The sequence below is a fragment of the Empidonax traillii genome, unplaced genomic scaffold (genome assembly GCF_003031625.1).
Source record: "Empidonax traillii isolate 1590-97213 ecotype Southwest subspecies unplaced genomic scaffold, ASM303162v1 scaffold157:size2224338, whole genome shotgun sequence".
Classification (NCBI taxonomy): domain Eukaryota; kingdom Metazoa; phylum Chordata; class Aves; order Passeriformes; family Tyrannidae; genus Empidonax; species Empidonax traillii.
The window spans coordinates 806,691-828,133 of record NW_020955350.1 but is presented as its reverse complement, the minus strand read 5'-3'; the positions used below and the strand labels follow the sequence as shown (position 1 = coordinate 828,133).

At 37.9% G+C, this 21,443-nt stretch overlaps 1 protein-coding gene across 1 annotated transcript in view; it reads left to right on the top strand.

The window, feature by feature from the left end:
• COL14A1 (collagen type XIV alpha 1 chain) overlaps positions 1-21,443 on the top strand; it is a 110,572-nt gene that overhangs the window by 49,787 nt on the left and 39,342 nt on the right. Inside the window, exons 17-28 of the mRNA XM_027884918.1 lie at positions 2,706-2,838; positions 3,992-4,063; positions 4,807-4,958; positions 8,147-8,276; positions 9,252-9,374; positions 10,598-10,747; positions 11,381-11,497; positions 13,330-13,476; positions 15,743-15,817; positions 16,420-16,559; positions 17,786-17,909; positions 19,486-19,629. Coding sequence (XP_027740719.1) covers positions 2,706-2,838; positions 3,992-4,063; positions 4,807-4,958; positions 8,147-8,276; positions 9,252-9,374; positions 10,598-10,747; positions 11,381-11,497; positions 13,330-13,476; positions 15,743-15,817; positions 16,420-16,559; positions 17,786-17,909; positions 19,486-19,629 — 1,507 coding nt within the window. The remainder of the gene's footprint in view (positions 1-2,705; positions 2,839-3,991; positions 4,064-4,806; positions 4,959-8,146; positions 8,277-9,251; positions 9,375-10,597; positions 10,748-11,380; positions 11,498-13,329; positions 13,477-15,742; positions 15,818-16,419; positions 16,560-17,785; positions 17,910-19,485; positions 19,630-21,443) is intronic.

Genomic DNA, 21,443 nt, shown 5'->3' with positions numbered 1-21,443 from the left:
ATGTCTCTTCTGTTCATGTTGTTCACTTTGCTGTAAAAATTATGGCAGTAGCTGAGCCAGAGTAGCATAAAGCTCAAAATTTGTCTAATGTGCTTGCCACAGTAAATTATCTGTGAAGCCTTAGTTATGTAACATTACAAAGGGAAAATTTTACACACAATAAATTTATTATATTGTTCCTTTATTCCTCTTTACAGTCTCTTCCACCCCCCCACACCCCCCATGCTGTATCTTTTGCTTTTAGCCCTTGCGTGTGTTGTCCATAGTGCCCTTTTCATCAGATGGAATTTTTAAATGATTTTTCATCCCTTTAGCTTTTCCTTTTTTATTATCTTTTTCCAAGTAGAGAAAGACAGACACTTGCACTCACTTTCCCAAATTTTCATAGTCTGCTTCATTTCCTCTTTCCCTTTCTTTATTTATTTACTCATCATTTTGGCTTCTTCTGTACTTCTCAGTCTTTAATGATTCTCATACATCTTGCTCTCTTGGCATCAGCAGTGTGCAAAGAGGCCACATCTGCAAACTGTTTATCTGGGTACAGAACTCAGGGGGAAAGAGGACATTTCCCACCTGGCCCTAGGTTTCATGCATTGTTTTGTAATCCATTGGGGCAGAACGCAGTAGATTTAGCTTAGATTATGTCACATTTTTTTCTGTAAATTTAGCTTAGCCTAATTCTTTCCTCCCTTTCACCTAGTAAGAGGTATTCATGCAAGAAAGAAATTAGAGGATTGAGCAGGGAAAAGAAGGAGTTGGCAGATGAGTGAGTGGACATAGGTCATTCTCCAGCACTTTCTTCTTCAGTAGATGAACTGATTTGTTTCTATTTAAGTTCCATTGAGTAGCTGCCAGTGAACCCCTTTAAGCCATGTGCTTTTTAAAGTGAAGTTCAAGGTATCTGTGTTCTTTGAGTGTGAGAGTAAATTATGAAGAAATATTTGAACAAGGTTCCACTTGTTCATTGTATTCACTACAAACTACTGGAAGTCCTAATATTTTAGCACGTTGAAATATTAAAAATGCCCAAGCTGCTTTCTTGTTCTCCTTGCATGACCTCTCTAATGGGGTCAGGTCTAGGATAGCACAGTACCTCCAGGCTGTTGCCTCTTTAAGCTTCTTTCCCAGCTAAGTGATCAGTCATGCAGAGAAACAACATGCACTCCCTCTGCCTTTATTCCAAGACCCAACTTGCCAATTAGCTGAGTGGGGTCAGGGGGTGGTGGTGAATTACACACCTCTCAGCTCGCTTCACCCACACTGCTGATGGGTTAGGAGGGTTCAGTGGGGTGTTAGCTCTAAAAAGCCAGAATAAATTTAAGAGTGACCTTTACAGTAGAGAATGCCTGCTGTTATACTTGTGTGCTTGTTTCTGGGTTTTGTCCTGCCCACTTGAAAGTTCAGGACTTTGTGATGGTTTTTTGTGGGCTACATCGGCAGGGAGTGGAGAGTGATGCTTCATAAAGTACGCCAAAATTACATGTGAGACAGTAACAATGTATAGGTAGTTTATAAATATTTGAGACGCAACTAGAGGCTCTAAGGAGTTGAAAAAAAAAGGCATTACTCGTATCTACCTATTATACAGCTAATTTCACTCAAAGCTTGTTCCTGAAATTTTCCCAAGAAAATATGTGCCAGAAAATGTACAGCATGGGATGCCTGATTCATTACTTGATAGTTATAGAAGCTATCCTGGGTCCCTTTTCCCCAGGACCGACTGAGGGAATCTCCTGTGGTAGTTAAAAGAATGAAGTGGGGTTCACTGTTTCTGCTAAGCACTGCGGTGGATTGCAGCACGTATCTATTGTTTGATTTCCGTTATAAATCTAACTTGGATGTTGTGTATACAGTGACCACCTTTAAAAACTTGTTAGTGTTAACCTAGAAAAAGGCTCTTTTATTATAGTATCTGTCTGCATAACCTAAAACCTATTCCCAAAACTGATCAGCCCATTTTGCCAGAATTACTGCTCAGGCTCCTAAAGCACTCTGCTTTATAGTCCCTTTCGCTCCAGCTCCTCCCCATCTGTTGATATCTTCCAAGAAAATAAATGAAACATAAAAAAATCTGAAGTGAGACCTTCTGTGTACAGTTAACATTGACAGCAGCAGAAGATTCATATGTGCAAAGTTTGAAATAAGGAAAATTACTGTTTAAAACTTCACACCTTATAGAAAACTTCTCATCAGCACATCTCCTCTAATCCCCAAGTCTGCAGCAGATATTCTTTCCAGTTGCATTCAGAAGTGTGGAATCATAACTGGGATTACAGCTCTGGTATAGAAACAGCATTTTGTAGGGCTGTGGAGGTGCTAAATACATTTGGGCATAACAGTACTTGAATAGTATAAATGTGAATGAAAGTTAATCTACCTTGTTATGTTGCTTTAATTGATTAATGTTTTGAATTGTAGTAATTTTTCAAACAAAAAAAGAGCATATGTTCAGCTTTAACAATTAGTTAGTTGTGGGTGAAAGCATGAGACTACACATTTAAAATATTCTTAAGTTGTTTTTTTTCCAGATGTATTCTGTGATGATACTTTTTATTTCAATATGGCTAATACATTTTTTGGGCAGATATGAATGTAGATATAATTTATTTTAAAGGAGAATTCATTTTTCTTCTTTCATTTTAGTCAATTAATGTAAATTAATCAAATGCAGAACTGATTTTCTTTAATCTTACTGTGTTACTTAGGTTGTCATAAATGGAGATGCAGACAGTCATGTTATAGAGGGTTTGTTGCCCGACACAGAATATGAAGTTTCTTTGCTGGCAGTTTTTGATGATGAAACTGAGAGTGAAGTTGTTGCTGTTCTTGGAGCTACATGTAAGACAAACTCTTAATTGTAATTTTAAAAGATGTTTAAGTGATTTAGATTTGATGCCTATAGCTTATATATAAAATATGGTTCATCTTTGGGTAGCTGTAATATTGAAGAATGTGGTGGTTTAGCACCAGGGCTTTGCTGACTGTATTTTTTGCTTTTCTTGTTTAATATTGTGTGGAGATGGCTTTGAATCAAAATGGTGGTTTGGCTCTCTGTCTGAGCTGTGGTATTAATAACCTTTGGATCTGGGAAGATATTCTTCATTTCAATATTTCAATATTTAGTCTTTGAACAAGGTTCCTTACAAGAAGATATATCAGATTTTGGAAGGGATGTGTGTTAAATGTCTTAAAGTAAATAATTTACAGGAAGTTCACTTAAGATATTTGGAATCTTCAGTATAACCTCTCTTTGTTTATGTAATTTATACTCACTAGTGGTGAATTCACTCTTGCCTGAAATGATGGCCCAAAACAGCTTACACAGGCATCCTGTGACATTCAACATGACAGTAGAAAAGATAGAACTTGACAATCATTTACAGTGTATTTTGTGGTTTATAATCAAAACAGTGGCCAGTATTTCAGGAAGATTGTTCTAGTCTTTTTTTATGGATAATGACTTGGTTCAGTAAACAGCTGTATGTATAAGTTCTTATGTATAAGTTCAAAAATTTATTTCATTTTTAGTAACTTAATAGTAGGCCTAATCTTGAACCTTCTCTTAAGCAAGAGTTCTTACCCATTGAAATGCTAATATTGCCCAGTGTTGCTGAGTGTACTTTCTGTTTTTTACTTGGACAGAAATACAGCACTCTTAAAAAGCTTTCAATTTAATTAATCTGACAACCTTAACAAATGGTCCGAGTGGAAGTCATTATGCACAGTTCAGCCAAAAATCTGGGAAAGTATATGCATTGTTATTTAATTATACGGTTTATAATTATGTCTTATCTGTAGATCTAAGTGCTAATCCTGCAAATATATGGGCCTAAAGTAAACTAAATGAATAATTCCTTTGTAGTCTCTGAAATGCCTGAAGTATGTGGGATACTTGTATGTCTGAGCAAATAGTTTCATTGTCATAGTTAGAAACAAAAGTGTGACTTCCATGCCTTGTTGAATTGTTAGTGATTTGAGTCCTGTTTTTCAGTTGCAAGTTCTACCACAGTGCCCTCCACGGTGACTACCACCAGCGCCACAACCTCTGAGCCCACCACAGCAGGTAAGCAGAGCAGCTGCCAGCAGTTTAAATGCTGAAGGCACAGCACTGAGGCTCCCCACAGGCACCATCAGGTCTGGGGGCAGAAAGCTGGGGTATTGCTGAGGAGCTGATAACCCCAGTTCCTGATGGGAAGGGACACCACTTCTCCTGCACCACCCTTCTTTGTGTGGGCGACTTCCTGCACCTGCCATGTGTGGGTGAGGAGCCAACCCATCACACAGTGTAGGGGCTCTGAATGGCACCAGTGGTATTACATAGGAGTACAGAGACTAATTTGGAAAATTAAGCTAGAATTTATCTTTCCCTTTATAAATACAAGCTTGGAAACTCTTCAGAATTTTGTTTAGTTTTGGGTGTTCTGTTTCTTTTCCCTGGAATTAGGCTGACCTTTAAGGAACAGTGTTTCTGGATTATTTGTCATCTGTAGCATTGTAGTTTTGATTATTCTAAAGCTCCATAAGCCAAGTAAGATAAACAAAGCAGATGGGATAATAGTTAATGGCAGTATAGTGTTGCCTAAGGCATCAATAGAAGAACTATTATTTTAATAAGTGCTTACAGTTTTTATGTTATTGAGCCCAAATATGACTGAACTATATGGGTTTGCCCCATGATGGACCTGCAGACCCACCATGACTTCAGCAGAGCTTGCATCTGCTTGGTGATAATTAGCACAGTACCTAAATTATTTCAAATCTAAAAACAGAGTTGAGAAAATATTAATTAAATCTTTTTTGACTTAGTTTTTCGAACAGGAATCAGGAACCTTGTTATAGATGATGAAACAACCTCAAGTCTGAGGGTGACGTGGGACATTTCAGATTACAGTGTCCAGCAGTTCAGAGTGACCTATCTCACTGCGAAGGGTGACCGTTCTGAGGAAGCGGTAAGAATGGTCTGTATGGCTTTTGTAATTGCCTTCATAAGCTTGCTTAGGAATTGCTAAGACATGATCTCATCTTATATGACACTTTTGTTGCAGTTATTAAAGGATCTGTGTTTGGTATTACTGTGAGGTTGAACTGCAGAGTTCTAATTGTGCAGCACTTGCTGCACTGCAGGCAACAGCAGTCAAAGATTGGGGCCCAGTCACACAGATGTTTAATGAAGTCACAGTTGAAAGACAGCCTGGCTGTCCTCCTTTTTCTGTGTTTTTTGAATTTGTCCAAGTTTAGGTTTTTATCATTTTATGTTTAATTTTATTTTTGATTCCTAGGCTGTCTTCTGTCTTGAGATTGTGTTTAAATGACTCTTAAATGTTTGTACAGGGCAGTCCTAAGTAATATTTGTTTTCCTTCAGCAGTTTTTCTCCTTCCTGAAGTTTCTGCCTTGTGAACTCATTTCTGTTTATAGAACAGTTATATCAAAATATGGGCTATTCTTTTTGATGTCTAGCAGCTGACATTTTTAGCCCTATATCTGAATATATCGATAAAAATACTAAAAGGAGTTAGTTGAGTATCTTTTTTCTAGGAAAATATGAATCAGTTTTTTACATTTTGGTTTCATTCATCCTTTATGAGACTCTGCTGGAAACTTACTCTTTAGCCATCTTTCAACTATAATCTGAAAATGAGTTTTCAATGTAGTGGTGTCCCTTTGGACTGGGAAACATGCTGTATGAATTTACCTTGACTATATGTTAGTATAGTATATAATATAGTGGAAGACTTGCACAGTGTAATGGCACAAATTGTAGTGTTCTTCTGAGAATAATCCAAAATTTCTGAAATTCAGGTCTCAGATTTACTGTTTCAGCTCTCGAGTTCAGTTGGATGGTATAAATGTCACTCTGTTTCAGAATTCAATTACTATTATTTTAAAATTAAATTAAACCTTAATTAAATTAAGGAAAGGTATTTAAATTGTAGCTATCAGAAGGATATTAGAGCTGATTCAAAACCCCATTAAAGAAAACTGCATAACTGTACGATTGGGTAGGCACTTGGCTCTAATTCTACAAAATATTTAATTTTAAGTGCACTCTCAAGTCTTATTATCTTTGGTCAACATTCAGCAAACAGATTAACGCCGTTTCGTCTTTGAAATTAATCACATGCCTAAATACTTTACTGAATAAGGAATTATGTAAGATTATACTTAAAATTAAGCACACTTTAAATGGAAGGTATGTATTTTATCTTGTGGCTTCAAGCACCTGAGAGGTGCAACACAGATGCCAGTAAAACAACACAGATGTTCAGTTTTCAGGGGACTGCTTATATGTTTAAGTACATATTTTAAGCAGAACCCAAAGGTTTTGTGGAATTTGGGCTTAAATGTACTATAGCGTGACGGTTCTGTGGTGAATGCTTAAGTTTTTTGGCTCTGGCATCAGTGATTCAAGTTTCAGTTACTCCTCCCTTTCCATAAAAATATTAATAAGTTTTATAATTCTTGATGCAATTGGCTGAAAATCAGAGACTAGAAAATGTAATAGAATACAGAAAGGTCAAGCCCTGAATTGCATGTATGTTCTTGGGTGTGCTGTACATACTGGAAAGATCACATTTTTTCTCTTCTTTAAAGCCAGAAATGTTTCTCACTGCTGAAAACTGTATTGGTCTGTAGGAGGTCTCTGATATGCACATGTGGAAAGGAGAGAGTTCTCAGTGCTTGCATCCTCTTCCCTAAAAAACAAAAAAAGTTGGGGCTTTTTTTCAGAAACTTGGTTTGTATGTTTTGAGTGTATGTATGGAAGAGGGACATGGGAATCTTTTACGCACATGTACTTAGATGGTTTAAGTCCAGTTTTGATCAAAGAATGAAGCACTCTTTGACAAATCTCAACACCTGTGTGTACTAGATAAATTTTCTTCTTTGTATCACTTGCCAAAATTAGAAATAGTTTGAATGTATCCTGGAGTTTTGAAACCGGAGGGACCTTTCTAGTCTTGTGTATATGCTTCAAAACTTTGCCATCATCACATGCATCAGTCTTCTTTGAAACAGCAGAATGCTTTTCCCCCTAAGATTAATGGGCTTAAGGTTCTCTCAGCTTCTTGCCAAATATGTGCCGTTGCTGGCTCAGGGGGTAGATTCACACTTCACTGTGAATTCACTGTCTCTTCCAACAGCATCACTTCAGAGCACAGGTGTCTGTGCAGGAAACAGAGGACTAGTTTCTCTTTTTTTACCACGCCCACTCCATGTGCTCCCACTTAGGTGGCTCCCACTCAGGGTTTGGAGTCTTTCTGAGATTAAAATTTTACTGACAATTTAGGCGATTGCAAGGCTTTGCTTGGCACCTCTACCCACCACCATTGTGACACTGCTTTTTGCAGCTCTGGCTAAATACAATAATCTATTGAAGAGTTTTAGAAGTAGCTGCTTATGGGGAAACCTTTTACTGTGCTTAATTCAGTGAGTTGTAACATTTACTCTAGAACACCAAAAACTGCCTGGAGAAATTTCTACAACTTCTCTACTTCTAGCAGGTTTTCTGGTTGGACTTCTGCTGCAGATCTTCCATGTTTCACAGCAGTCTGGGATCCTCTTGTACTTGTGGGATGTACTCCTACTTTCTCTCCTAAATATCTGCCTTCATTTGCTTGTTCCCAGACCAGATGCAGATGAGACAAACATGTTTTATTCCTGCTTGTTCAGTTCAGTGCTTCCCAATCTCATGAACTGATTTTCCTTCCTTCCAGGGAAGGAGAATTTTGTTTCCAAAGAACACAGCAATCAACCTTTGTTAATGTGCATAGCTTCAGAAAATCTAGAGATGTCACAGAATAAACAAAAATAGAGGATATATTTTGTCTCTACAGTAAAAGTGTTGAAGTACTAACTATCCATGTAGTATTAATGGTTTATGGAGCTGTAGTGACTCATAGGTTTAATATAAAATGGTGTTATCCCACAGGCACATTCTCCTTTTTATTCTTTTTGGGTACAGCAGTAGATCTGTTAAAAGGGTGGATCATGTAATTATTTTATTTTACTGTAGAACATCAAGAATATTTGAAAATGCAAGCTATACAGCAATGCTAGTGGAATGAAGAGTCAGAGATGATGTAAGATAGAAAAAGTTTTTGACTCCGTCTTTAAGTTTGGTTGTTTCTGCTTTTTCTGACCCTTCAGGTGATGGTGCCTGGGAGACAAAACACTCTTCTGCTTCACCCTCTGCTGTCTGATACAGAATACAAAGTTACCATAACTCCCATCTATGCTGATGGGGAAGGAGTCAGTGTCTCAGCTCCTGGCAAAACTTGTAAGTACAAACTTTCTGCCTATCTTTGGGCAGGATATGCATGAGGAAAGGCTTACTCTTGTGGCCTTTTTCCCTTGGCTGTAGGTAATGTATAAATGTGGGCTTATGACTTACAGGACTTGAACTTTATATAAATCTCAGTTGATTGACTTATAAACAATGGGTTTCTTCTAACTAGCAAGTTGTATTTTATATTGAAATACTGTGCATTTCCAGAAACCTTTTGAGTAAAAAAGCTGCTAACCCACCAAGGACAAGTGAACTGATACAGAAAATAAACAATGCCTGCTGAGATGATATCAAACCAACCATTGTACTGCTAGATTTTCTTTTGTGCGAGATCATTACTTCCTAAAAGTCATTAGAAATGCTGCTGAAGTTCTTATAAAAGTGGTTGCATTATTTCTAGAGTTCTGACCAAGTACCAAAAGATTACTCAGATGTAGTTCTAGTTTCTTCTCTACTGGATATTGAAAAAAATCATCTTGTTGTGCACTACTAGTCAAAATAGTATAGTTTTATTGAATTATTCTACTAATTTACATAATTTCTGCCTATATTGAAGTGCTATTTGTGCATAGACTTCAATCCCTTGTAAATGATTCCTTTAATTCCATTTGATACGATTAAGTGTTCAAAAGAGCATGATTTATGCATTAAAAACTTTAGTGCACTTGGATCAGAAGAAACTATGCAGTATATAATTATCTCTATCTTATGTTTTTAGAAAAAAAAAGTAAGATAATTTTTTTCAAGAAGTTTGTAATTAATTTAAAAAATTATTGTTGATCAGAGTTCATAATTAATCCATTGATTGAATTCAAAGGACGAATTTGATCAAAGGTTTCATCGTGGTAATTTTACCTGTCAATCTGAGAGTATTGGGTATCACGTTTTTTTTTTTCCATGTGTTGATTTTTCTGTATGTGCTTGTGTGAGATAAACTTGTAAAAACCCAGTTTGGTTTCCTTTTAGTACCCCTGTCTGCTCCTAGAAATTTACGTGTCTCAGATGAGTGGTACAACAGATTGCGCATCAGTTGGGATGCCCCACCATCAACAACAATGGGTTACAGAGTTGTCTACAAACCTATCAACAGTGAGTTTTTAAACTGATCTTTTTTGTGGTTGCTTCTGACTATACGAAGTCTTGACATCACCTTTTACTGAATTTTGTACTTAAATCTCCCAGTTACACTTACAGCCTTGAAAGTGCCATTTACTTAGGTGTCTTGAGTTTTGAATATGAAAGTTTCATAATCACAGAATGATGCAGGTTGGGGGAGATCTCTAGAGATCATCTGGTCCAACTCCCTGAACAAAACGGGGCCAACTTGGAACAGGTTTTGCTGAACCTTATCCAGTGGAGTTTGTAATATCTCCAGGGATGGAGATTTTAAAACTGCTCTATGCATCTCTTCTAGTTTTTTACTACTGTCACTGTGGAAGTGTCTTTCCTAATATCTTCCCATCTGAAGGCTGATCAATCCCAACTCTTTCAGTCTTTCCTTTTATGTCAGTTTACCATGACTATTTATTTCAAAGACTATCTTTGCTCTCTTCCTTTTCCTCTCTTCTGTTTTCTCCTATTCTTCAACTTCCTTCCCCTCACAATACCAAGTTTTAGTTTCTTCCCAAACACTTGACATTTTATTCGGTGCCCATTTTGTGTGTGCTGCATCCTTTGCCCACCTGCACTTTGCAACTAGACAAGGCAACCAAATTCCCCAGATTTCTTTAGAAAAAAGGGTCCTCTATTGAGGACAAAACACAAATGTGTGACCGTTAAGGGACTAAAACACTGTCCAAAGACAATACTGCTGCCTGGCTTCTGAAGTGCATCCAGAACAACTAGGGGAGATGACAAAGGAGCTGTTTGCTGTTCTGATTTGGGAAAGTTTTATTCTTTTCTATTTTCATTATCATTTTTGCACAACATTAAATAATGCTATTGTATAACATCCCCCGAGGGACTGTATTGCTGGCTGGCATCTGCTGTCCCCCCTGTTGCTCCTGGCACACCATCAGACTGAGGAGATCCTTGGCTGCCTATTTAGAGCAGTAGTAACTGGGTGAAGCAGAACAAAAGGGTCTTAACAGATGCCAGTGTCTAGCTCTGCCTTAATGAATCCCACTGCTGAATTTCCCAAGTGTGTTTGCATTTTCTATCCATGCAAGAATTGAGGAGAGTGTATTTGTTTTTGTGTATGATAAAAAAAAAAGGGGGCAAAAAAATAGCAGTAACTTTAGGAGCACTATTTTTGGGTGTATCTGATTCAGTGGATGAAAAAATGATTTTCTAATTTATTTCACTTTTTGCAGTTCCTGGTCCTGCGTTGGAGACCTTTGTAGGGGATGATATTAATACCATTCTGATTCTAAATCTCTTCAGTGGAACGGAGTACAGTGTTAAAGTATTTGCTTCGTACTCAACAGGCTTCAGTGATGCCCTAACAGGCGTAGCTAAAACCTGTAAGAAAGATTTCATGCTGTTCAGATCTCTACAGGCTGCTTTTTGTTATAAATATGGGTTTGTGAAGCTCCCTGAAGAAATTTACACAGGGAAGACTCTCTCAGTTGTGTAAAAATAATTTTCCTGAAATGAAAGTCCTTCTTTCTATGCAGCTATATCAGGCTTTAAAGTTATCTGCTAGATATTATCAAGACAGAGGTCATAAAGTAGATATTATTTATCAGCCAAAAATATATTTGTCTAATAGTAGATATAAATTTCTTTAATGAAAAGTCTGTCCAATCTATTTTTTCTGGCTCTATATATATAATTTTATTTGGTCTATATGTATCTAAAGCTCAATTTAAAACTGAATTTTGACAGAAATGCTGATACTATTATGATGCTTTTATACTTATTTTTAGTAACTGAATTTTTTAGCAGTGTTTATTATTTAGTCTTAACTGAGTAAACTAAAGTTTCAAACTGTTTTTAAATTCTGTCTTGGATTTTCTTGATTGTTTTTAAGCAGTTATGGAAATTATTTGTTAAAAATGAATTGGCATATGTGTTTCATTATAGTTATTTTATCATTTTTTTCCTAGTATGTATATTAGAGGCCTAAATCTAAAATTTTTGTATTTAATTTTCAGTGTACCTGGGTGTGACAAATCTGGATTCCTATCAAGTCCGCATGACCAGTCTGTGTGCTCAGTGGCAGCTCCACAGACATGCTACTGCATACAGGGTAGTTATAGAGTCACTTGTGGGTAAGTTACTAAATAATTTGATAATCAGCTACATCCCAGTGCAGAGATCTGAATTGCAGAGCTAAGGAATTGTGTGCAGTCGGACCTGTAGACTGACTCCTGAAATACTGGAAATGACAGAAGAGAGTTGTGTACACACTGAAACTTTCAGGAGTAAAAGTAGCATTCCTGTCCTTTTCCATCAAACAGCTCTTGATAACTTGTGCTTTTTATGGAAGGCGCTTTCATCAATCAGTAGAAGATAGATGACCGCCTGAGGTTTTCACTGGTGTGAGGAGAAGAAGATGGATAAAGGATGAACTGAATACATCTAGGTTTATAAATAAACCATCAGCAACAGCTCTGTAGGATTAAGATGGACAGGAGAGGAGGGTAGAAGGGTAAGGAAAGCACTGAATGAATCCAGAGCATGCTCCCAGAGTCAGAACAACGTCCAGTTTTGTCTGTTCTCCTTCTGTTGATTGTTCATTTTAGCTTGTAGTAACGTTACTCATCTGGGCAAACAGGACATGTTTTTATGGAGCTGCACAAGGTGTCTTGATGCTTTTATCACTGACTTTGTGGAGGGTTGATTGCAGCCTCTTCCATCTCACTTATTCTCAGGTGTAGCCAGAAGACATTAAGGGGATGTCACTACTAGTGCAGACTACCTCTCTTATCCCAAGGGGACATCAGTCATAAATTGAATGGTGATAAATTTAAAACTTTGGATAACTTAGGAGAAGGGCCACTGATTGGCATGTATTAAAGGTACCGTGAAAAATAACACTGATTTGGTGGCAAAAACGTAATGGCCTTTCTGTGGCATGGCAAGTGGATGGCAGTAGGGTTTGTTTGAAGGTCTGGAATACAGACAAGCTGCTCAGACAGCAGAGACCTTGGCTGGCACAAGACAGCACAGACTTCCCTCTGATCTGGGAGCTTGCCAACATTCTGCTTTCTTCATATAGAACTGCCAGAATTGTTTTAACTGAGCCAAGAGCACCTAACTGTGAGCAGAACGAGGGAGAGTGTGAACAAATGTTCCTTATTAGCATCTATCATGATGGGATTTGATTGTCAAATTGGGTGTGTGTCTCATTCAGGGAGTGATCAGTTATTTTTATACTAGTGTAACATCTGATAAACGCCAGGTGTTTTCTCCTTGGCAGTGAAGGACTGTTTGGCATTTTTTGTATATTCACTGTAAGATGTGAGATCAGTTACTTGTGTTTCACTTCTTTCTGCTACAGATTTTGAACTGTGCTGAAGTTTTTATTATTAAAACACGCCTCATTCTATTTCCAGTACCCTGGCTTTTTCCATTGACAACATGCTTTCCAATTCAGAATTAAGTAGAATTAATTTTGGAACCGTGTAAACACTATTCCTTAACCATCTCATTAAGTGGTTACTAGTGGAATACAACATCTTGTTCAGTCTCTAGTGTAATTACTAAGCACATTACAGACTCTGAAAACCAGAAGCATTGACAAAGGTTGCCATAGAACTACATAATGCAACAATTCCCAATTAGAATGATAATTTAGGAACAGATTCAAAGCCCATTGATGGCAGTGTTAGTGGTTTTCATTAACTTCAGTGCAGGGGCTGAAATTCATTTTTTTTTCTGAAGATGTTTCTCAGCTCCTATTTAATATGAAGAATTAAATTTTACAGGGACCTCTGCACAGAGGCGAATTTCTAAAAATAAGGCAGCATGTAGTTTATTAATTTATGTCAACCACTTGCCCTTCATCTGCTGTCATATCCCCCTCTTATTTAGGACTTAAATTACATTATTCATCAAAACAGTAAAACAAATATTTTAATGGTTTCTTTCGTAATTCCAGATGGAAAAAAGCGAGAAGTAAATCTTGGTGGAGGGACACCTAGACATTGTTTCTTTGAGCTGATGCCTGGAACTGAGTATAAGATCAGTGTGCATACACAGCTTCAGGAGATCGAGGGCCCTGCTGTAAGCATCATGGAGACAACGTGTGAGTAAAACAGAGTTCAGCCAGCAGGGATTATGCTTTATTGCTTCTCGTGTTCTGCCCTTTGCCCACAGATGTGCCATTCCCACAGCTTCCTTTAGCTGAGCTTTTAATTTTTCAACTACATTATGACTCCTCCACAGAGGTGCAGGATTCTTGCCCCACTGCTGTGAATTGTTTGTGAAGTCACATTCACCAACTGTATTGTACTTCTTAATGAGAATGAAACAGGGAGGGCTTAGCTTTCTTCATAAAAAGTCTCACCAGGGGATACTCTGAATATCTGTGACTTCAGGGAAAAAATACAGAAAAACGAAGTAAACAGAGAAGGTTTTATGTGCTGTGCAGCTCTTGGTATTTAATAAAATTTTACCAGTGTTTGAATAATTTACAACTAAATGGGATGTTGATACTTAATCTACTTAAGTATTTTAAAACAAACCAAGCAACCTTTTTTTATTATTATTCTCAGTAACACATGAGTAACAAACAAAAAAACCCACATCACAACTATTTATGAAGGCAATATCTTGCTCTTATGAGTTCAAAATACTGCAAAACAAAGTACAGGAATAACAGAACAAATATTTCAACATCATCTTTCTTTGAGCCTGTTTCCAGTCTCAGTGGTACTTTTCTTTTCAGACTGTATTGCGGTACACCACAATGCTGTTACCTTTCTCTTGGGATAGGTCATGTTTATACTTTTCTTCTCTTCCTCCCACACTTCTGGTTTCACAGAGGAAAAACTTGCACAGGTGCATGACTCCACTGCTCAGTTGTCCAGGGCTCATTTTCAGGGCACTGAGGAACAAGCCAAGCTTCTCCAGCTTTTTTGGGGAATGCATTTAGGGAGCTCTGAAGTTAAGGGAGTTAGAAAGCATGAGGAAGAACACACCTTGGCCTACATGTCCATCTGAGAAAGATGGTTTGTGATGCGGACAAATTCTTGTATCACCTCAGAGGGAAACTTGTCAAAGAAAGAAAGTCTGCAGGGTGACCTGTACCTCTCTGGTGCTCAGAGCAGCCTTTCAAGTCACCTTACAGCAGACGTGACCCTTTCTAAATGGGTCTGTTCCTGGGTTGCTGTGACCATGGATGTCCTGGGCATTAGTTCCTTGTAGGTGTTCAGTCTTAGCCCTGTATCTTATTGAAGCCAGTGGGAAAATCCCCATCACTGCAGTGGGAGTCCACTTGGATGTGGACATGAGGCTCATAATGAATCCTGTTTGCACTAATCTTTTGCAAAAGCCTTCTCTCAGATTGTTATATCTATGCCAGTTGTTTATAAATGTAATTTACGTGTTATAGCAAATAACAAGTTTAGTCTTACTTGAAGGACTGATATTCTGTCACCTGCGGCTTCTTACGCTGAATGCATTGCATAAAAATGGGAAAAATGCCCTTGAACAAAAGCAGAAGCTTTTCCTTACATAGAGTTGTGGAAATCAACACATGTGCATGTTATCTCTGAGAATTCAGCTGGGCTGTATTGAAAGGCACTAAATAGAGCTCTTGCAGTCAGCAAAGCTGTCAGTCAGTGATTGGATATTCAGCTTGGTCTCTGCAAGATTGTCATCCAAAGTTAATTTTCAGGAGAAGAGTGAAGGACGTTTTCAGAAACTCTATAGAATAACCTTAGTAGAAGTTGCTGCAGGCAACAAAGCCACAGTCCTGTAGAGCTGTGGTTGGAGCTGTGTTTCTAGCTGGAAACATAACAAGGTCTTTCACCAAATTCAGAAAAATCTTGAAAAGGGCAGTTTGTGATCTGCTCTGAGTGCAGGCACTGGCTTGCTTTATAACTTTGTATTTTGGACTGCAGGACTAATACCGTCTTCCTTCCAGGGTGCGTAGACAGCTACCTTACTGAGGACTGACTGTGATCAGAAAAGGAAAGGACACTGACCTTTTAAAAAATGAATTAAGCATTCTAGGTCAAAAATAGGGCTGTCACATGGTCTGCTACACTGGAGAAACTTTATTAAAAAGGGGCAGTTCCAGTAGTAGTTCAGCTGTATCATTGTATCATTCACGTTGAAATACAGCCATTAATTGTTTTGTAGTAGTAGTATCCTTTCTTGGGTGGTCAGAAGAGGAGGACATTACTTGCACACACTCACCTATATTTATCTCCAATTGCTTAACCAGTAAATTAGAGAAAATTAATTTTAAATGTGGAGATGAGTAGAAAATGAGTAGAAAATTTATTACAGATAGAATATATTGGGCTTTTAAGCATGCTTGAATATTCCTTCTTTTTATTCTCCAGTACCACTTCCAACTCAACCACCAACAACACCTTCAACACCACCTCCCCCACCTACAATCCCGCCTGCAAAAGAGGGTAAGTGCTGCATGTGTGAGTTTATAGTAATTTTAAGGTGTTGGTGCAATGTTTTTCTGCTTCTGACAGTATTTTAGACCTGTGGGGAGCGGATCTTAAAAATGCATTTGCTACAACAACACTGAGATGGGTGAAACCTGCATTGGTCCTACATAGTGCAGTTGAAGTGCGTTAGATACTACAGAACTTAGGGTAACTTTTTCAATGGATTAATTTCTCTCTGGGAACTTCCACAGTCAAGATTCTCTAATCTTGCTTTCTGTCTCACACTAGGAGTCTGGCATCATACAAGTTCATGTGGGAGTTTACTTAAAAAGCTAAATAAAAATAAAAATGGCTAGCCAGACTTTAAAGAACCACTATGGCCTTGAAGTGTATTCTGTGATAGGATCTATCAGTGCAGATAATTCACCCATTGCAGAGCTCAGCTGGTTCTACACCTGCACTGCAGTCAATGCCAGCAGGTCTGTTTGCTAAAGCGCTATTAACTAACATTTAACAAGGGCTTTTCATGACAGTTGCATTTTCTTAAGTGATTTATGAGATTTTTTGAGGAGTTGAGGCATTGCTCTAATTCAAAAATTCTTTCTTTTCTTTCTCAGTGTGCAAAGCAGCCAAAGCTGACCTGGCATTCCTGGTGGATGGGTCATGGAGTATTGGAGATGACAATTTCAATAAAATAATAAGCTTTCTCTATAGCACTGTTGGAGCTTTGGATAAGATTGGTCCTGATGGAACACAGGTAATCAAATGTAGAGAGATGGAGGGTGCATGGACTTGGCAGGTTATTTTAGACAACCACCAGAAGTGAAATGAATCAAAAAGTAACTGACATAATTTCACAAATCTTGTGAAAGTATAAACTGTTTAAGGACAGTAGCTTTTTTTCAATACCTTTTTATGCACAACATATGATAAATTTTGTGATATGAATTTTGGTAACATGAAGGCTAGGTATAATTTCAGTCTCCTCTAAATCATTCCAATGACAATTATGCTGTGTTAACACTTTTGGTATTGGTACTCACTATGGAGTTGATTTCTAAATAAGCTAAAAATGGCACTGATAGGGAAAAGTAAAGATTCTTTTATTTAAAATCAGGTGCTCTAGAGAATCTACAGTACTTGAAATAAACCATAGTGTTTACAATGATTGTTCTATTTATGTATTTGTTTAGAGAGATGTTTGAATCTGCTCCTGAACAAATTATTGGCAAAAATATTACTATTGTGTTACCTGTATAATACATGGTTCAGGATAGCATTGGAAAATTAATTTTAACTTTTCCAAACCCTGAAAAATACTTAGTTTTTACTGTTTCCTATACAGCTATTTTCCAAGAATATAGTTCACGGTGCTTCAGAAACTTAGGTACAAGCTTAAGCATAATAGCTCCTTTTAAATCAGAGGCACCATTTATAGAACATGAAATTCAATGTATGCTTTGTGAGTTGTAGGGGTTTAGTGTGTAATATTGAAACACAGGGTCTGAACTCACGTAGCATCATATTTGAGAGAGGCAATATTTCAGAATATGTTCTTGAATCTTTCTATTACTTGCTTCAGTCTTGCTCTCTAGCTTGAGTTACTGAAGCGCAGCTATTGATTTGTGGAGACTGGATAAAGTCCCTGCAGTTCTGTGTATGAATAACTGTACATGTGTGAGCAGCTGTAACCAGAATTTTGCTTTGGGGCTTGACTGAGAGTGCTTTGCCAAAGCAGGTATTACTTTTCTCATCCTGTTTGCTGCAAAATGAAACCAGAAAGTGTTAGATGTTTGCCAAGGTTTCAGAGAGTAAAATCAAACTTTATTTAGTGAAAGCTTTCTTAAAGAGAAAAAAAAAATCTGGCTTCAGTTGAAGGATGAAGCAAAGTTACAAGATAAATCCTTGTTTTAAATGCTCAGATTCACTTTTTGCTTATGCACTGGGTGGTGCTTTTGTAATGAACATCTTCTGTGTGCACAGGTGGCAATAATTCAGTTTAGTGATGATCCCAGGACAGAATTTAAATTGAATGCATACAGAACAAAAGAGACTCTTCTTGAAGCTATTCAGCGAATAGCCTACAAAGGAGGAAATACAAAAACAGGTGAGAAAGGTCATGACTGTGAGGAAGATTTTCTCCCTACTGCTGTGTGATGTTTCTTTCCCATTAGCTAAGTGGCTTAATTAATCAGTGCAAAAACAGTGAGAACATGGTGTGTCCTCACTGGAGATGAAAGGTTGGGCACTGAAATTAGAAAGTCTTTGCAATCTGCAGTTTACACCCTTCAGCCCCTTCACCCTGCTATGTGTTCACCCCACTGACCAACAGTGATGGCAAGGATCAGGGAGGCAGAGAGAGAGGCAGCTGGGCAAAAGAAAATGACTCTGGGGACAGTGGAAGGTGGAGTAATACAAAGTCAGCTTGGTAAATGGATAGAAAAGTGGGAGGGGAGAGAGGGTGGGAGGGAGCTCACAGAGCATGTCGAAAACTGGACAGAGTGGAGGGTCTGTTTGGTTATAAGCCAGGACGGTTAAGCCTCAGTGGGATGTTTAAGACAGGGTTGGGGGAAAATGTCTGTTAACTGAATGAGGTTGCATTTTAATTAATCCCTTAGGATAACTTTCTGATGTGCAGAAATTGAAGATGAGTCCTGAAAGGGTTAAAATTTGTTTTCGTTGGAAACCATACGTTTCATTATTCTCAGGCTGCACAGAAATTTCTTGCAGCTGTTGCATTGCATCCAGTCTCAGTATTATCAAAATAACACGTTTTCCATGTACTACAATGGCGCTCTCAGTTGTTACGTGGACTGTGCCCTACAATCCAGAAAAGGAAGGTTTTGTTATCTCTAACCCAGCCAGCAGCTGAACACCACACAGTGCTCACTCACTCCCCGCCCCTCTCCCTGGTGGGATGGGGGCAGAATCAGAAGAATCAGAAGAGGCTAAAACCTGTGGAACAGTTTAATAATTGAAATAAGGTAAAATATAATGATAATAGTAACGAAAAGGGAGATAGAGAGAGGAAAGAAACCCATGAAAACCAAGTGATGTACAGTACAGTTGCTCACCAACCACTGGCCGATGGCCAGCCCATCTGAGCAGTGATTGTCCCCTCCTGGCCAACTCCCCCCAGTTTATATACTGGGCATGATGTTTTATGGTGTGGAATATCCTTTTGTCCAGTTCAGGTCAGCTGCCCTGGCCATGCTCTCCCCCAGTCTTCTGGTGCAGCTCCTCACTGATAGAGGCCTCACTGAAAAGGCTTTGACTCAGGGTGGGCACTGCTCAACCACAAGCAATACATCCTTGTGTTATCAACATTATCCTCACACTGAATCCAAAATACAGCACTGTACCAGCAACTAAGAAAAAATTTAACTTTATCCCAGCTGACACCAGGACACCCACACATTTCATATTCTTGATCTTCACCTTCTGGATTGAAAAATGGATGGCTGAAGCCATCAAATTTTCAAAGGTTAGGGTCAAAATTAACCTTTTCTAAATCTTGATTTTAATAGCTACAGAATGAACTAGTTGACAGACTACCCAGGGCCCAGCAGATTTCTCTTTTTATTTATGTATAACAAAAATAAACCTGAGAAGATAGTTACGAGAAACCATTAGAAACTGTATTTATATTCAGTGAAAGTAAATTGTCAATTTTTGTGTTTCAGGCAAAGCCATTAAACATGCAAGAGAAGTCTTGTTTACTGGAGAGGCAGGCATGAGAAGGGGCATTCCAAAGGTTTTGGTTGTCATTACTGATGGGCGATCGCAGGATGACGTGAACAAAGTCTCCAGAGAAATGCAACTAGATGGTAAAATGTGTAGTTTTAAGAACTACTCGCATGTCCTTTTTTTTCCCTCATTATTTATATCTGTGTAAGCGTAGGCATGAGATAAGCATTAACTTTTCCTCCAGGAAGATTTTCAAAGTTAAAGAAAACAGAATAACACTAGGATATGGTTAGATTCTGGATATATTTGGTGATTAATGGCATTATTTTTAATTTTGGCAGCAGTGCTAAAATCACGTGACAGTCAATAGAATTGATCCCAGGGTGAAGAATTTGGGGAATATGATCCTGAGAATCTGGATTCTCATCTATAAAGTGTAGTCTTGTGGTTATGAGCAAACTGAACTATTTTGTTTTCTATACGAGAGGTCCTTTTAAAATTCTTTCACGTGTTCTTTTACTGTTATTGATTGCTCTCATGTTACACTAATTAAGTTTAGGAATTTTTTCAAAGTACCAATTTTAGAGCTTTAAGCAGCCACATCGTGTTGTGGGTCTAAGTATTTAATTGTTGGAGAGATTTGTGTCAAAACCCAAAGGCCACAGTGTGCCACATGGAACAAAACTAAAGGTCGGAAGAAAAAGCCAATCTGCCTATTAGTGCGAAGCAACCTAAGATGAAATTACATCTGTGCTTTTTATTTGCTTTTAACTTTGAGAGCTGTGAAGTTCCCAGTGTATATCACTGATTCCTGAAACCCGGTGTGATCGTCCAGCTTGGCTGCCTCCTTGTTGTGTTGCTAGATGCTGAGTGTAGTGCCTTCATAAATAAAGCATATTATAAAATAGTAGAGTTTGCACAACTTGTTTTAAGTAGCAGCCAAAAAAACCCTGTATTTGTGAATAAATGGGAGTCACGTCTAAGCTGAACAAAAATCGTTCAGCTTTCAGGTAAGTCTTGCAGTTGCATATATTAATTATTAGACTGGCAACAACGTTGAGAGGAGGTGGTGTATTGTGAGGGTTCAGGTGCTGAGTGGGACATCTCACCTTGGCAAATGAGTTCCCCTCTCCATTTTCCTCTTGAGTGTGCTGTGCACTGAGGCTGCAGATAGGTTGGAGCAGGTACTGACTTGTGTGAGAGTGACTGGCATGAAGAGGTGCTGATCTTGGATGAGACATGAAGATATTGCTGTAATTTCTTATTAGTTTTTTTATGCTAAAAGCTCTGCAGAAGGTGATGAATGCCCCCGGGCTTCAGTCAAACTTAAAGATAATATTGCTTGACTGGAGTAAATTTGGGACTGAGCCATACGAGAACAGTATGTCCATTAAATAGATTCAGCCTGATGTAGAGAGGGTTTTTTTTCCTTCACCTTTTATGGAAAGGAAAATGTTGAAAAACTTTTAGCTATTTTGCTGCTCCTGAAACATATAGGATACAATTTCCATTTCATTTAAATCTTTGAAGTCAGGCTCAGATTTCGAAATATATTCATGCTGAATATATAGAACAGATTCAACCAATGCAGTTAAGTTGCTGATGAAATGAATGCATTTATTTCAGTGTTCACTCATGAGGCAGCAGTGGCTTGAAATATTATATGTATTAATGTATGGGACAGAAAATCTGCAGAGGACCTACAGGAAATTAATTTCTCTGCTTTGTATTTATTATATACGTGATACATGGATATTTTTGTGTAGGAAAGCATTTAAACATATGCTAAAACTTTAAACTGCTGAGTAGTCATAAGAAAATGCTTAAGGTTTAACTTTATTTAACTAATTAAGCATAAATAGCCAGAAGAAATATTTCACAGAGAATGTATTAGCTTTAATTTAGATTACATAAGTGAATTTTCTTGTGCTATAGGATAATAATAAAATGCCCA